We start from the raw sequence: 16,540 nt of genomic DNA, 5'->3' as shown, positions 1-16,540 counted from the left end.
TATATATATATATCTATATATATATATATATATAGATATATATATATATATATATATATATATAGACATATATATATATATATGTATATATATATATATCTATATATATATATATATATATATATATATATATATATATATATATATATATATATATACATATATATATATATATACATATATATATATGTCTATATATATATTATATATATATATTATATATATATATATATATATATATATATATATATATATATATATATATATATATATATATATATATATATATATATATATATATATATATATATATATATATATATAAATTAAATAAATAATAAACTTGTGTTTAAAGGTGCTTATTTAAAACTACCTAAATTATTCCAATAGATATAATAATTCAACTGTTTTTTGTACTTTGTACAATCTTCCAAGATTGAATTAATAAATTGAAATCATTAACCCAAAGTGAGAATTTGGTTTTCACTTTAAGAAATAGATTTTTGTAGATTAGAGCAAATGCTTGACAGTTTTTAAAAATTGAAATTAAATCACGACACGATCCATCCACGCATGCGCGAAGAGTACGTCACTTCCTGGACTTCCTTTTTGTTTTTATGACAGAGCTCCTGCGACATCACGTTCTGTGATATTTGAATGTTTTATTAATGTTTTGTATAAAAAAATAGATTACCCAGGAGTAAAAGGGAAAAACAATAAAAACACGTGGAAGGGTAGAATTGAAAAATCAGGTTGTAATATCGCTACAATTTCTACCACTTTCACTCTTGTCATTGCAATGAATGTCGCACGGGGGCGCCACTGAACCCCATCATTAAAGGTTTGTTTGATATACTTTGAATGTATTATTTTTAAAACAAGACACTCTTTTATATCACATTGTTATTCAAATAAATATTACAGAAAAGAAAAGCATGGTAACAGTCACAGCAGGCAATATCTTATATAGAGATGCCGCATCGACCTGAGGAGCTGGAGGGCCGCCATCTTACACCGGTCAACAACTCCATCTCGTGACAGGATCACTTTCTCAATACTTGACTGATTTTCACGCGTTTTTTATTGGAAGCGCCATTCATGTAGCTATGATACAGTGCAAATTAATTGTCGTAAGCTGACGGTGCCTATCTAGAACCCTTATGATATATATCCTCTGTAAATCGCGAGCAATAGCGTCTGTGTTTTCTCTTCGTCCACTTGGCTCTGACGTCATGCCCAGCTTCCGGGGTAAACAGAAGGCGGGAGAACAGCGCAGTACTGCCTTGTAACGTCAAGTGTGCTAACTGTCGTGAAAGCACATCGACGGAGAAAGAAGTGTGCAGGACGCTAATAAGCCAGTCTTATTATTTGTTATCCAGTTTGAAATATTTACGGCGTATACAATACACATTTGATTCATTATGTAAGAATAACGTTGCCTCCATGCGCTAGAAGCACTGTGCCGCTTCTCCTGCTATCTTGTTAGTTAGCTTAGCTCGCTAGTTAGCTTAGCTTGTTAGCTGCTAACAAAGAGACGCGGACGTTATCAACACATCGCTAAGTAGAGATCAAATGTGAGTGTAAAGTGTTGTGATTGTGTGAAAATGTGCGAAAGAACGATAGCAAAGTATGAGGAGGAACTTTGTCCAACAAAAGAGGAGAAGGAGCGACAACATCAACTACAGGACGCTGTTTTCAAGGAGCCTCAAATTGTGTTACACAGAACAGGTTCGGTTTCTTTTTACGCTCACATGTTTACTAACTTTATATTTGATTAATAACACTATTCTCAAATATATTGTGTATAAGAAGTTGGGTGATCTTGTGAGGATGATGCAACGTGGTCTTGCAACCACGTGGTTGTCGGTGTTCTTTCGAATTTAACTACGAAAGATGAGTTCCATATCCTAGTCCATTTGTACAATAAACTGTCAGTGGTGGACAGTGTTGGGTTAGTTACTGAAAACCAATAACTAGTTACAGTTACTAGTTACTTTATTTCAAAAGTAACTCAGTTACTTACACCAAAAAGTAATGCGTACTGTGAAAAGTAACTTTAGCTACTTGTTTTCTTCTTCTTCTGTTTTAAAGCTCCCATTAATGCCCTTTTAGCCTTCATTTCAGTACTGTTATTGCACTGCAGAATAATACAATCTGTTGATCAACTTGACATGCATTTGCATCACTGAACTCTGCTAAGCAATGTGGTCTACATACAACACACAAAGACAAAGATATGTTTCAAAGGGCCAATTTATTTCAGGCCAGAACCAATTGACACAACTATTTTAAATAGCTGCAACATAACATACATAAGTAACAAATAGCATAATAACAACATAGCTGTAAACCAAGGAAGTACTTTAACTTTACATACACAAAGCCTAACCAGGCGTTTTTTTCTCTCAAGGAATTCTGAAATAAAATCATGTCTGAAGCCCAGAACACTCTACGCATTTCCCCAGTTTTAGTTTAGAGATAAGGAAAGATTGGCCTGGCCCACTAGGATCCCTCTTTATGTTTGTGAACTTTATAGTCTATACATTTAGAGTGATGTGATAATCAAACACTCTAGAAGTCTAGAATGAAAGAGTATATAAGAGCATTGACAGAGTGTGTGTACTAAAATTGATAATAACATTGATTTTGATTCAATATTATGTTTAGAGCAATGACAGTTTGAAAGAAGAAAAAAACAGCTTTGTTTTATTAGTCAACATTGCAACTTTTTCTAAATTACATTTCACCTTTAAGCTTTTTTATTTCACTTTTGTTATGTTTTTGTGTATTTTAATAGTATTTTTAGAATGTGCTGTGGGCCTTTAAAACATTAGCTGTGGGCCGCAAATGGCCTCCGGGGCACACTTTTGACACCCCTGCTATAGATAATAAAAAATTAAATCTGATAAATCGACTTGTCCAGGGTGTACCCCGCCTTCCGCCCGAATGCAGCTGAGATAGGCTCCAGCACCCCCTGTGATCCCAAAAAGGGACAAGTGGTAGGAAATGGATGGATGGAAATCTATCGATAAAAAGCAGAGCCTGGCGACGCATGCGCGTTTATCATAACTCTCTCGCTCTCTATGTCTCCGCCCCTCCCTCACGAATGCTGCTGCGCACTCCCCTCCCTCCTTTCCCACACCCAGACACACACAGAGCGCGCCTCCGGCTTGTGACAAAAGAGATTCAGAAGGACGACACCGCAGCGCTCCAATAAAACACATTCAGATCTTCTGTTTGTAGCCGATACTGCGTTATTTTACGTTATTTTTTATGTAGTAACGCATCATGTAGTAACGGTAACTGAGTTACTGAATTATAAAAAAATAACGCGTTTGAGTAATAGTTACCGCAGAAACTAACGGCGTTAAAGTAACGCGTTAGTCCCAACACTGGTGGTGGAAGAAGTGAGAGCTGGGCCGGGCCCCCTAAACCCAAATAATAAAGCTAATTCTAACATAATTTTACAACATACACATGCCTCTCTGGGTTTACTACCAACAATCTTTAACCAGGTTTTAAAAAGTTTGCCAGCCATTTTTGCTAAAATTTGCATTTTCCCAACATGTATTTATTTTCTTACTTTCACCACAGCATCCACCCGTTCACAGGATGTAGAAAAATTATCAAAGGGGATCTGATTTTTTTTTTTTGCCTATCATTCTCAATCCATATGTAAGACAATAACATGTTTTTTATTTTTTATGCATTCCAAGTCCTAAACAAACGTTAGCAAAATCTTAACTATCCTAATTCTAACAATGGAGTCAACGGGAGCATTTTGAAATTGTATTTTATTTTTTTTAAAGTTATGTACATCATGTAAATTATGTATTGGGACAGATTCATTATGAGTTTGAGCAGAAATATGTCGTATAGGAATTAACTATACACAATAACACATTAACAAAATGATGTCACATGAATTATTTTTGAAGTGACATGAAAAAAGACACATGTAATGTAAACAAAACCTGGTGTTTACTTTTTGATATCAAAATAAAACACAAAGCAGTTTGGCTAATGAAGATTAAGTCTTAATAAACAAGCTGTGTTCTTCTCCAACGCCTCCCTAGTGTTTCAGTACAACAGTTTGGCCAACAAAAAAAACGGAGTGATACTTCTCACATCGAATAAACAATCTTAACCGTCTGCGTTCAATTCAATGAGATGACAAAACATTTGAGCTATTATTGATGTTATTTGAACACTGATACAGTTAAATAAAGGAGGAGTGAACATCCCAGTAAACAAAGTAAATACTTTATAAACAAGTTGTGACAACGTTTACGACACATCTCCTGCTGCAAAACATCAAATAGTTGTCTCCTTCGCTGTATACAAGTGTCTCCAATATTGTCCACACCTGTCTCCATCCAAACACAGCAGTGTCTCTTAAACGCATTTCGACAAGTGAGGGAAAATGAGGGTAAACCAAGCGCTTGGCTACATTGACTCCGAGGGGAAATCTCCACAGCAAAGTCTGTGTCGTTGGTCTGCCATGATTATCAAGCCAAACAATGCTAGTGCGCATGCGCCTGACTTTGTGTTGCCGAAAATGCATGAATAAATGGCGGTTTTTCTGTCATTAAAAAAATTAAACGGTATTACTAACCGTCGGGAATTATCGCAAATTATCATTATACCGTTTACTGTTACATCCCACGTCCATTAACAAGTAAAAAGTCAAGAGCGGTCATGACATGTTTTTGCTGCAAATGTTGGTCAATTTTTTGGGCGTTACGGCAAATGACAAGGGTGGTCGCGGCTTATGCCGCGGTAAAATTCGAGCGCTGCATATAATTATTTTTATATCCTTCAGATGCTTTAAAGATAAACTTGAGTTAATGGAACATTTAGAATAGATTGTGTTTTTACACCCTCTGTTGTTTAAAAAGGGTACAGTTAGGGCTGGACCATAATGGCAAAAATAATAATCATTGTGATTCATATTGTAATCACGATGAATTACACAATTATTCTTTAATTTAAAAACACTGGTATTTATTTTAATGCCAAAAATCAACTCAAACCGGATATTAGTTATTAACGAATAAACCACAACAAGTAAAATAATAGTAAAAATTTATTTAAATAATAATGGCAATATAAAAAAAGCAATAAAATTAAGTTTTTTGTTTTAATTGTTTTTAGTTAAATTTTTTACCTTTTACACTTATTTTACTACCATTTAAGTGTGTGCTTTTTGTGTCAAATACAAATGTATAAAATGTTTGTTAATTAAATGCAGAATCGCTCAAATTTATTTGTGCAATACATCTTTGGGCAATTTTGACCCGTACTTTGGGTCAAAGCATAATAATTGTGTAAATGCATCAATAAGTTCGTTATGCTTGTGTAAGGTGCTTTTTTTGAAACCTTTATTTTGTTAGAGCAGTCAGACCTATCATTGTGAAGGGGGAAGTGTGTTGCTGTTCTCAGCTTGATGTGTGCGACTGCTGTCCTGTTTGTACATTATTCCAACATGGACGATGTCGTTCACAACAACAACACAAGCAGCTGAGATGTATTGTGGGTGTATGGATTTTCCTTGCTAGCTTTAGTTTCGTAGTTTAGTCACTATTTCGAATGACCGCCTCAAAGACAATTGTGAGTTTAAAGGATGAATGAGTGGTCCAGAACACATTATTTTCCATCCATCTTCTTCCGCTTATCCGAGGTCGGGTCGCGGGGGCAGCGGCCTAAGCAGGGAAGCCCAGACTTCCCGCTCCCCAGCCACTTCGTCCAGCTCCTCCCGGGGGATCACGAGGCGTTCCCAGGCCAGCCGGGGAGACATAGTCTTCCCAACGTGTCCTGGGTCTTCCCCGTGGCCTCCTACCAGTGGGACGTGCCCGAAACACCTCCCTAGGGAGGCGTTCGGGTGGCATCCTGACCTGATGCCTGAACCACCTCATCTGGTTCCTCTCGATGTGGAGGAGCAGCGGCTTTACTTTGAGCTCCTCCCGGATACCAGATACCCTCAACGCCCTGACTGCGGCTAGAAATTCTATCCATAAAAGTTATGAACAGAATCGGTGACAAAGGGCAGCCTTGGCGGAGTCCAACCCTCACTGGAAACGTCTCCGACTTACTGCCGGCAATGCGGACCAAGCTCTGATCATACAGGGAGCTGACCGCCACAATCAGACAGTCCGTTACCCCATACTCTCTGAGCACTCCCCACAGGACTTCCCGGGGGACATGGTCGAATGCCTTCTCCAAGTACATAAAGCACATGTAGACTGGTTGGGCAAACTCCCATGCACCCTCAAGGACCCTGCCGAGAGTATAGAGCTGGTCCACAGTTCCACGACCAGGACAAAAACCACACTGTTCCTCCTGAATCCGAGGTTCGACTATCTGGCGTAGCTTCCTCTCCAGTACACCTGAATTCACCTTACCGGCAGGGCATTCTTTTCCCTAACAAATGTTGCTTCTCCTCACAATGACAACACTTCTCTTACATTTATGTCAATTTCCCTGATATTCTGCAATGAACAGCAGATTTTGTTATATTAGCCAATTCTGTGACTCCGTAAGTCATTGTTGAAATAATATGCCTTGTTTTTTTGTTGAGTTCAGTGATTATTGATTAGATTATTACTTTGAGAAGGTCAGAGAAGAAGAGTTGTGCACTTGTGAGAATTGTCTTGTTTGTCCATCTTAGGCCACCGTAGGTCACGTGCGGTGCATCATCAGACCTGCTAATGTTAGCCAAGTTAGCTGCTCGTGCGTGTTGGAGTGGAGACGGCTTAGGGGAGTCGTGTATGAAACAAGCTCAGCTTCCTCATGAACATGACGTGATGATGTCACATAAGGACTACACGCCTACAGTCACAAAAGAATAGCAACATTTGGGCCCTCAAACCCGCTTTATTTGTGTTAAATTGAGGCAGCTCTTTTTTACGTTTTCGGACCAGACTTTAGAAGACCTTTTGTATGCAGTTTGAGAGCCGCAGCTGGGGAAAATAAACACACAGACAGTGTATCCATGACTGCAAAGTTTTTGCCTTCATTTTCATTGACCGTTTGTTTGTTTGGTTGACTAATGTTTTAATACCTCTGGACATTGACTTTAAAATATTTCTCTCAATCACACAAACATGCTTGTGGGGGAGTTTTCTGTGTCTACGTACCTTCGACACATCCGTACACCCACCGGAGTGACATTCGTCCAAGTTGCACAATTCCCACATTTTCCAACCTATTCAAACCATTCCAACATCAACGTAGTCCACTCATCCTGGACATTCAAACTAACACTTTCCCAAGTTCCAAACCAAATTCCGGTTTTCCAGGAAATTCAAACTCTTCAACATTCAAACCATTCCAACATTCAAACTATTCTTACTTTCATACTACATTCTGTCAGCATTTCAGTTCAACTTCAGCATTGGAGCATTCACACACAATTCCTTCAGAAATTGCATCATCTAGTTATTGCTGTTATTATAATTAAATGTAGCTTACCACATTGAATGTATGGACTGCATGAATGATGCCTTCTCAGTTCGCACTCTAACACAATTTGAGTGTCTTGGAAATGCACCAAATTAATCTAATCCATTATTACTATTATTAGTAAGGTAAACAAGTTATCTTTCGAAGGTGTAGTCAGTAATCTGATTACTTCTTCCCAGTTTAAATGTGGCGACACTATCTACATGAAAGCAAAACAGATGTCATCTTTTTTTGGCCAACATGTTGACTGTGCTCATGCTTCTTTTAGAGCAGACATGTCTCTAAAGAGACAGCACGGTGGTAGAGGGGTTAGTGCGTCTGCCTCACATTACGAAGGACCTGAGTAGTCGTGAGTTCAATCCCGGCCTCGGGATCTTTCTGTGTGGAGTTTGCATGTCCTCCCCGTGACTGCGTGGGTTCCCTCCGGGTACTCCGGAGGTAACTCCGGTTGATTGGCAACACTAAATTGGCCCTAGTGTGTGAATGTGAGTGTGAATGTTGTCTGTCTATCTGTGTTGGCCCTGCGATGAGGTGGCGACTGGTCCAGGGTGTACCCCGCCTTCCGCCCGATTGTAGTTGAGATAGGCTCCAGCGCCCCCCGCGACCCCGAAGGGAATAAGCGGTAGAAAATGGATGGATGGATGGATGTCTCAAAAGATGAATATGAAAATCACTGTAATTTTTGTCCGCCAGCAGGGGGAGCTCATCACTAGTACTACTGCGTGGAGGCTGGCATGTGGTACAGTATTTCCTGTGTGTGTATGACTTATTCAGAGGGAGAACAGCACACTTTCACGTATGGCGTCTACCATTAAGGATTGTAAGAATTACTTTTAGGATGTTTTTATATGAATAAGGTGGATTGGTCGTTGGCCAGGGAAGGCATTCCTCTGAAGGTCTTCTTCATGTGTCAGCTGGAAGTACCCTGACTGCTGTGAGGGGAAACTGATTAGATTGTGAGATCATATGTTGGTGCAGGAAAATGTATCATGTGACTAAGCAAAGCTGGACTTTTCTAAAGAATGTTTGTTTTCTCCTGTCCCGCAGACGTTGAAGAAGAATCTCTACCCCATGAGCAGGAGGAGGAACCACAGTCCCCCCACATACATGAGGAAGAAGAGGTACCACATTCCCAACACATTAAAGAGGGAGGAGAGGAGCCACAGCCCCCCCACATTAAAGAGGAAGACGAGACGCCACAGACCCATAGTGTTAACCTCACCCTTCACAAGAAAGGGCAAGCGGAGGACCCACTGATCTTACGCATCAAAAATGAAGAGGAGGACCCACTGACCTTACACATCAAAAATGAAGAGGAGGACCCACTGACCCCTCACTTTAAAGAGCAAGAGAAACCAATGCCCCCTTACATTAAAAAGGAAGAGGAGGACCCACTGACCCCCTACTTTAAAGAGGTAGAGGAGGACCAAAAGCCACCGTGCATTAAAGAGGAAGAGGAGGAACACAGCATCAGTCAGCCTAAATGGTTGGAGGAGTTCCCAGTGACTGGTGTCCCTGTGAAGAGTGAAGATGATGAGGTCAAAGGTGAAAGTGAGGAGAAGAGAGAGGCGGAGCCTCCAAGCAGCAGCTCAACACAACACATGACAACAGAAGCTGATGGAGACCACTGTGGAGGATCACAAGCAGACAAGCTCTTAGCTCCACTATCAGATAGTGAGGACACAACGTCACACTCTCCTGACACTGATGATGAACACGCTAAAGATGATAAGACATGTCACACTGACAACACCCGCTTGAAATGTTCTCACTGTGACAAAACTTTTAAATACCATTGTCATTTGAAAAGACACATGAGAAGACACACTGGAGAAAAACCTTTTACCTGCTCAGTATGTGATAAAGGTTTTGTATTTAGCCATAATTTGAAATTACATATGCGAACTCACACCGGAGAAAAACCTTTTATCTGTTCAAGCTGTGGTAAAGGTTTTGCCCAAAGTTCAAGTATGGAAAAACACAGAAGAATACACACCGGAGAAAAACCTTTTATATGTTCAATCTGTAGTAAAGGTTTTGTACAAGGTCACCATTTGAAAGTGCACATGAGAACACACACTGGTGAAAAACCTTTTATCTGTTCAACCTGTGGTAAAGGTTTTAGAGAAAATCAATGTTTGACCAGACACACAAGAACACACACTGGTGAAAAACCTTTTTCTTGTTCAACCTGTGGTAAAGACTTTACACAAAGTCGATGGTTGAAAGTACACACACGAACACACACTGGTGAAAAACCTTTTTCTTGTTCAATCTGCGGTAAAGCTTTTACAGAAAGTCAACATTTGAAAAGACACAAGAGAAGACACACTGGTGAAAAATCACATTCCTGTTCAATCTGCAACAGAAGCTTTTGTGACCGATCAAACTTTGTAGCACACATGAGAACACATACTGGAGAGAAATCACATTCCTGTTCAATCTGCAACAAAAGCTTTTGTGAACGATCAAACCTTGTCAGACACATGAGAACACACCCAGGAGAGAAAGTGTTTAGTTGCAGTGTGTGTGGTGAAAGATTCTCTCATAAGTACCAGTGTAAGAAACACAAGTGTGCTGGTGAGAAAAGCAGCAGCAAATGAAACTGCAGGATTTGAAATAAACTGTCAAGACTTTAATTTTGACTTTCTAACAACATCAGCACATATAACATGTGTGACATTGTTGTTTGTGTAACAATCTTTTTAATATGCTTCTACATTGATAGATTACCGTATTTTTCTCATTATAAATCGCTCTGGAGTATAAATCGCGCCAGCCGAAAATGCATAATAAAGAAGGAAAAAAAACATATATAAGTCGCACTGGAGTATACGTCGCATTTTTGGGGGAAATTTATTTGATAAAATCCAACGCCACGAATAGACATTTGAAAGGCAATTTAAAATAAATAAAGAATAGTGAACAACAGGCTGCATAAGTACGTTATATGACGCATAAATAGCGAACTGAGAACATGCCTGGTATGTTAACGTAACATATTATGGTAAGAGTCATATAAATAACTATAACATATAGCACATGCTATACGTTTACCAAACAATCTGTCACCCCTAATCTCTAAATCCGATAAAATGTTCTTCCTCGGTGTCGCTTCTAAACAACTCTGCCAACTCCAAAGGTAGACAATGCGCCGCTTCCTCTTCTATCGGTACGTCGCTTACGTCAGAGTCATCGTCAGTTGCCGTTCAAATTATTCTGATATACGCCTAGTCTCTTACGTGAATGAGATAAATAATATTATTTGATATTTTACGGTAATGTGTTAATAATTTCACACATAAATCGCTCCAGAGTATAAAGCGCACCCCCGGCCAAACTATGAAAATAAACTGCTATTTATAATCTGAAAAATACGGTAGATATTTTATATTAGTGCTTTTTTCAGTCAAGTACATGCAATAATATGCAACATTGTGTACTTTTATTAAACATTGTACAGAACAATTTGACTGAAAAGGTGAGAGTAAACACTACAATACATATTTTACATACAATAAACATTTTATCTGTATATACAGTATATTCATAATACCATGTTAGATGTATTTATAATGTTGTTTTCTATAGGTGTTTGAAATATTGAAGTATTGCATAGTTGTAATTGTTAATGATCCCATAGATTAGCACCTTTATATGATATACATATGTACTGGTTCACATCTGAAACATCTTCTGGACCACTTCAGGAAGCATATTATTATTTACTTCATAGATCATTTGAACAGTTGTCTTGTATACAATTTTAAAATATATGATTTTATGAATCATTTGTTGGGTCTCTATAATCCATTTTATTAATTGTCTTTATTATTCTATTTTGTAACATGATGATTGTGTTGTGATTGTTTTATATGTATGTCCCCAGACCTTTATGCAATATAAAAGTGAGAGAAAATGGCTCAATTGTTTGTGGAAGGATGGTTTTGTTTTTACAAACATACATTTGTGGATACAAAAAAAATCCCCATTATTGTGTTTTGAAAATTTTTTACGTTTTTTTTTTTCTTTTTTAACATCCCCAAAACTATATCAATATCAATCAAAGTTAGAAGTGTCAGGGAAAAGCCAATATTGTACATCATCCCACAGAGATTTACTTTACTTCATAAAATAAATAGTTTATGTTGTTTCCCTATCACAGAATGAACAAGTGTCATCAATTGCAAAACATCTTAAAAATGATTTTAAGTGGGCTTTTTAACTAAAATAAACTCCTTTGCGTTTGGAAGAATGGAAACTTTCAAGTTATGAGTATTTTTTTTGTTCCAGAGAAAATACAGTAAAGAATTTAAAAAAAATTATATACTGTAATTCAAATATTTTGAATGAAAACCTTTTTAATTTTTGCAATTATCTTTGTTTGCAGGTCGTACTTAAAGGGCTACTGAAACCCACTACTACCGACCACGCAGTCTGATAGTTTATGTATCAATGATAAAATCTTAACATTGCAACACATGCCAATACGGCCGGGTTAACTTATAAACTGCAATTTTAAATTTCCCGCCACACTTCCGTTTGAAAACGTCTATGTATGATGACGTATGCGCGTGACGTCAATGGTTGAAGCGGAAGTATTCGGACCCATTGAATACAATACAAAACGCTCTGTTTTCATCCCAAAATTCCACAGTATTCTGGACATCTGTGTTGGTGAATCTTTTGCAATTTATTTAATGAACAATGGAGACTGCAAAGAAGAAAGCTGTAGGTGGGATCGGTGTATTAGCGGCTGGCTGCAGCAACACAACCAGGAGGACTTTGAGGTGGATAGCAGACGCGCTACCGTGAGTACAGCTTTGGCTTCCAAACAGTTGATCGCTTGCCCGTACGCGCGTGTCGCTATGTGCATGTCACGCACGTAACTTTCGGGAAATATATGTTTCTTGCCGACTCTGATGGCGGCCCGGGTGTCGTCGAAAGCTACAACGCCCGCCGCCGCCACCGTCCCGTAGCTAAGTTAGCTTCAATGGCGTCGTTAACAACAGCATTGTAAAGCTTCGCCAAGCTGAAAATTATTAACCGTGTAGTTACATGTCCATGGTTTAATAGTATTGTTGATCTTCTGTCTATCCTTCCAGTCAGGGGATTATTTATTTTGTTTCTATCTGCATTTGAGCCCGATGCTATCACGTTAGCTCCGTAGCTAAAGAGCTTCGCCGATGTATTGTCGTGAAGATAAAAGTCACTGTGAATGTCCATTTCGCGTTCTCGACTCTCATTTTCAAGAGGATATAGTATCCGAGGTGGTTTGAAATACAAATCCGTGATCCACAATAGAAAAAGGAGAAAGTGTGGAATCCAATGAACCCTTGTACCTAAGTTACGGTCAGAGCGAAAAAAGATACGTCCTGCACTGCACGCTAGTCCTTCACTCTCACTTTCCTCATCCACGAATCTTTCATCCTCGCTCAAATTAATGGGGTAATCGTCGCTTTCTCGGTCCGAATCTCTCTCGCTGCATTGTAAACAATGGGGAAATGTGAGGAGTCCTTCCTCCGGTGACGTCACGCTACTTCCGATATAGGCAAGGCTTTTTTTATCAGCGACCAAAAGTTGCGACCTTTATCGTCGTTGTTCTCTACTAAATCCTTTCAGCAAAAATATGGCAATATCGCGAAATTATCAAGTATGACACATAGAATGGATCTGCTATCCCCGTTTAAATAAGAAAATGTCATTTCAGCAGGCCTTTAATGAAATCTTCAAAAAATAAAATACTTTTATCACTCAATAAGTGCATCAGCTGTACAAAGATTAATTTGGTTCTCATTTTAATATAAGAACAATTCCATAGTGGAGTATTGTGTGTGATGAAGTTGTGTTCGTAAATTAGTTTCCAGTAAAACAACACTTGCTGGTAGGGATGGGTACTGTTCACTTTTAGTTCCATGTTTTATGTGTTATATATGTAAATATATTGTGTGTTAGTATTTTGCCAACATGGTAGAATCACATGATAGGCAGGTTGTATCATGTTTTTCTGTCACCTTGAGGAAATGGCATAACTAGGGAGATGACAATAAAATGTCACTTGGATAATGGTGTACAGAACAGAGGAGATTTAGTTCATTTTTATTTTTGGTTTTAGGCGATTCTTTTTTTCTTTTTTTTGACAAAACCTCTCCATTATCCATCTATTGATTTCTAGTAGCTGGTTAAAAATAATTAATACAGAATGCTTTACTTTAATAAATGTAATGTTTCCAGTGATAAACACAATTGGGAACTGACGTTGCCAAGAATCGAACCCACGTCTTGTAGAATAAAAGGTCAATGGACCTGTTGGAGGATTCAGTGGTCTCGTTCTCGCGAGACTCTCAATTGACGGGTCAAAGGTCGAGAGGGATAAACAAACCGAGAAAATGGCTTCCTTATTACAGAGTGGTGTTGATTTGGAAGCGAATGTTGACTTTTAATACTTTAATACAAGGAGTGTTGACTCCTTGAAAGCCCATTTGCGTCGTTGTGGATTCAAGGCATTCGGAAATAAAAAAGATCTTGCTGCCAGGACTTTTGCTGCGTGGGAAATGGGAGTCCAAGCCAAGAAAAGCGAACAAGAGGTGAAGGAGGAAAAGGCTGAGGACTACCAAAACACTTTGTTAGTAAAAGACACTGTTAACTTTTTGCCAGACCCTCTCTCTATTTCTGACTGTTGGGTAGGAGAAAAGAATGGCATGAAGCTCTGGCTGCCTACCATGTACTTTGATATAGGCATGTACCTTGGTGTTACACACATGTACTTTGATATAGGCATGTACCTTGGTGTTACACACATGTACTTTGATATAGGCATGTACCTTGGTGTTACACACATGTACTTTGATATAGGCATGTACCTTGGTGTTACACACATGTACTTTGATATAGGCATGTACCTTGGTGTTACACACATGTACTTTGATATAGGCATGTACCTTGGTGTTACAAACATGTACTTTGATATAGGCATGTACCTTGGTGTTACACACATGTACTTTGATATAGGCATGTACCTTGGTGTTACACACATGTACTTTGATATAGGCATGTACCTTGATGTTACACACGTGTACTTTGATATAGGCATGTACCTTGGTGTTACAAACATGTACTTTGATATAGGCATGTACCTTGGTGTTACACACATGTACTTTGCTATAGGCATGTACCTTGTTGTTATACACATGTACTTTGATATAGGCATGTACCTTGTTGTTACACACATGTACTTTGATATAGGCATGTACCTTGTTGTTACACACATGTACTTTGATATAGACATGTACCTTGGTGTTACACACATGTACTTTAATATAGGCATGTACCTTGGTGTTACACACATGTACTTTGATATCGGCATGTACCTTGGTGTTACAAACATGTACTTTGATACAGGCATGTACCTTGGTGTTACGAACATGTACTTTGATACAGACATGTACCTTGGTGTTACACACATGTACTTTGATATAGGCATGTACCTTGGTGTTACACACATGTACTTTGATATAGGCATGTACCTTGGTGTAACACACATGTACTTTGATATAGGCATGTACCTTGGTGTTACGAACATGTACTTTGATACAGGCATGTACCTTGGTGTTACACACATGTACTTTGATATAGGCATGTACCTTGGTGTTACACACATGTACTTTGATATAGGCATGTACCTTGGTGTTACACACATGTACTTTGCTATAGGCATGTACCTTGTTGTTATACACATGTACTTTGATATAGGCATGTACCTTGTTGTTACACACATGTACTTTGATATAGGCATGTACCTTGTTGTTACACACATGTACTTTGATATAGACATGTACCTTGGTGTTACACAAATGTACTTTAATATAGGCATGTACCTTGGTGTTACACACATGTACTTTGATATCGGCATGTACCTTGGTGTTACAAACATGTACTTTGATACAGGCATGTACCTTGGTGTTACGAACATGTACTTTGATACAGGCATGTACCTTGGTGTTACACACATGTACTTTGATATAGGCATGTACCTTGGTGTTACACACATGTACTTTGATACAGGCATGTGCCTTGGTGTTACACACATGTACTTTGATACAGGCATGTACCTTGGTGTTACACACGTGTACTTTGATATAGGCATGTACCTTGGTGTTACGAACATGTACTTTGATACAGGCATGTACCTTGGTGTTACACACATGTACTTTGATATAGGCATGTACCTTGGTGTTACACACATGTACTTTGATATAGGCATGTGCCTTGGTGTTACGAACATGTACTTTGATACAGGCATGTACCTTGATGTTACACACATGTACTTTGATATAGGCATGTACCTTGGTGTTACACACATGTACTTTGAAAGAAGGCAAGGGTTACAGTTATTTCAACAACAGGTGAGATTTCCTTTATGTTTGTATTTTAATGATACCTTTTGGTGAGATTACCATATTTTAGCTACTTGAACGTTTTTTGTTTGTTTGTTTTTTGACCAATATCTCTAGCAGTCACACACCTGGTAATTTTATTTAGCAATATTTGGAAAAATAATTTCCCAACACAATTAAAACACTTGGTACATCATTTATTTTGATGAGATAGCTAAACATAATTATAGTTGCAATTGTTATGTTTTATTTTCAACAGACTGCTTAAAGAATACTTATTGGTAAATGCAATCTATTAAATATTTAATTCATTAATTTGAAAAGTTCTTCACTTTAAACAGAATGACATTCACCACTACTTATGACGTTGAACACATTACACACCATTATACTAAATGTATGACTATTCCTTGCAGGTTGGATGAAGGAATTGTTCTACAATCCTATCAGCAATGAAAGCCACTTTTGTTTCCTTAAGGCCGAGTGTATGCCTTCAATCAATCAATCAATCAATGTTTATCTTTATAGCCCTAAATCACAAGAGTCTCAAAGGGCTGCACAAGCCACAACGACATTCTCGGTTCAGATCCCACACCAGGGCAAGGAAAAACTCAACCCAGTGGGATGACAATGAGAAACCTTGGAGAGGACCGCAGATGTGGGTGACCCCCCCCCCCCCCCCC

The 16,540-nt window shown here is 38.4% G+C and overlaps 1 protein-coding gene across 1 annotated transcript; it reads left to right on the top strand.

The window, feature by feature from the left end:
• Positions 1-1,295: 1,295 nt before the first annotated feature.
• Positions 1,296-11,842, top strand: LOC133664575 (zinc finger protein ZFP2-like). The gene is made up of 2 exons (XM_062069303.1): positions 1,296-1,728; positions 8,509-11,842. The coding sequence occupies exons 1-2, from the start codon at positions 1,605-1,607 to the stop codon at positions 10,062-10,064; spliced, it is 1,680 nt and encodes a 559-aa protein (XP_061925287.1). The 5' UTR covers positions 1,296-1,604; the 3' UTR covers positions 10,065-11,842.
• The last annotated feature ends 4,698 nt before the right edge of the window (positions 11,843-16,540 follow it).

Source organism: Entelurus aequoreus, linkage group LG14 (assembly GCF_033978785.1).
Source record: "Entelurus aequoreus isolate RoL-2023_Sb linkage group LG14, RoL_Eaeq_v1.1, whole genome shotgun sequence".
Taxonomy (NCBI): domain Eukaryota; kingdom Metazoa; phylum Chordata; class Actinopteri; order Syngnathiformes; family Syngnathidae; genus Entelurus; species Entelurus aequoreus.
The sequence above is the reverse complement of the archived record's forward strand: the minus strand, read 5'-3'. Positions and strand labels throughout refer to the sequence as shown.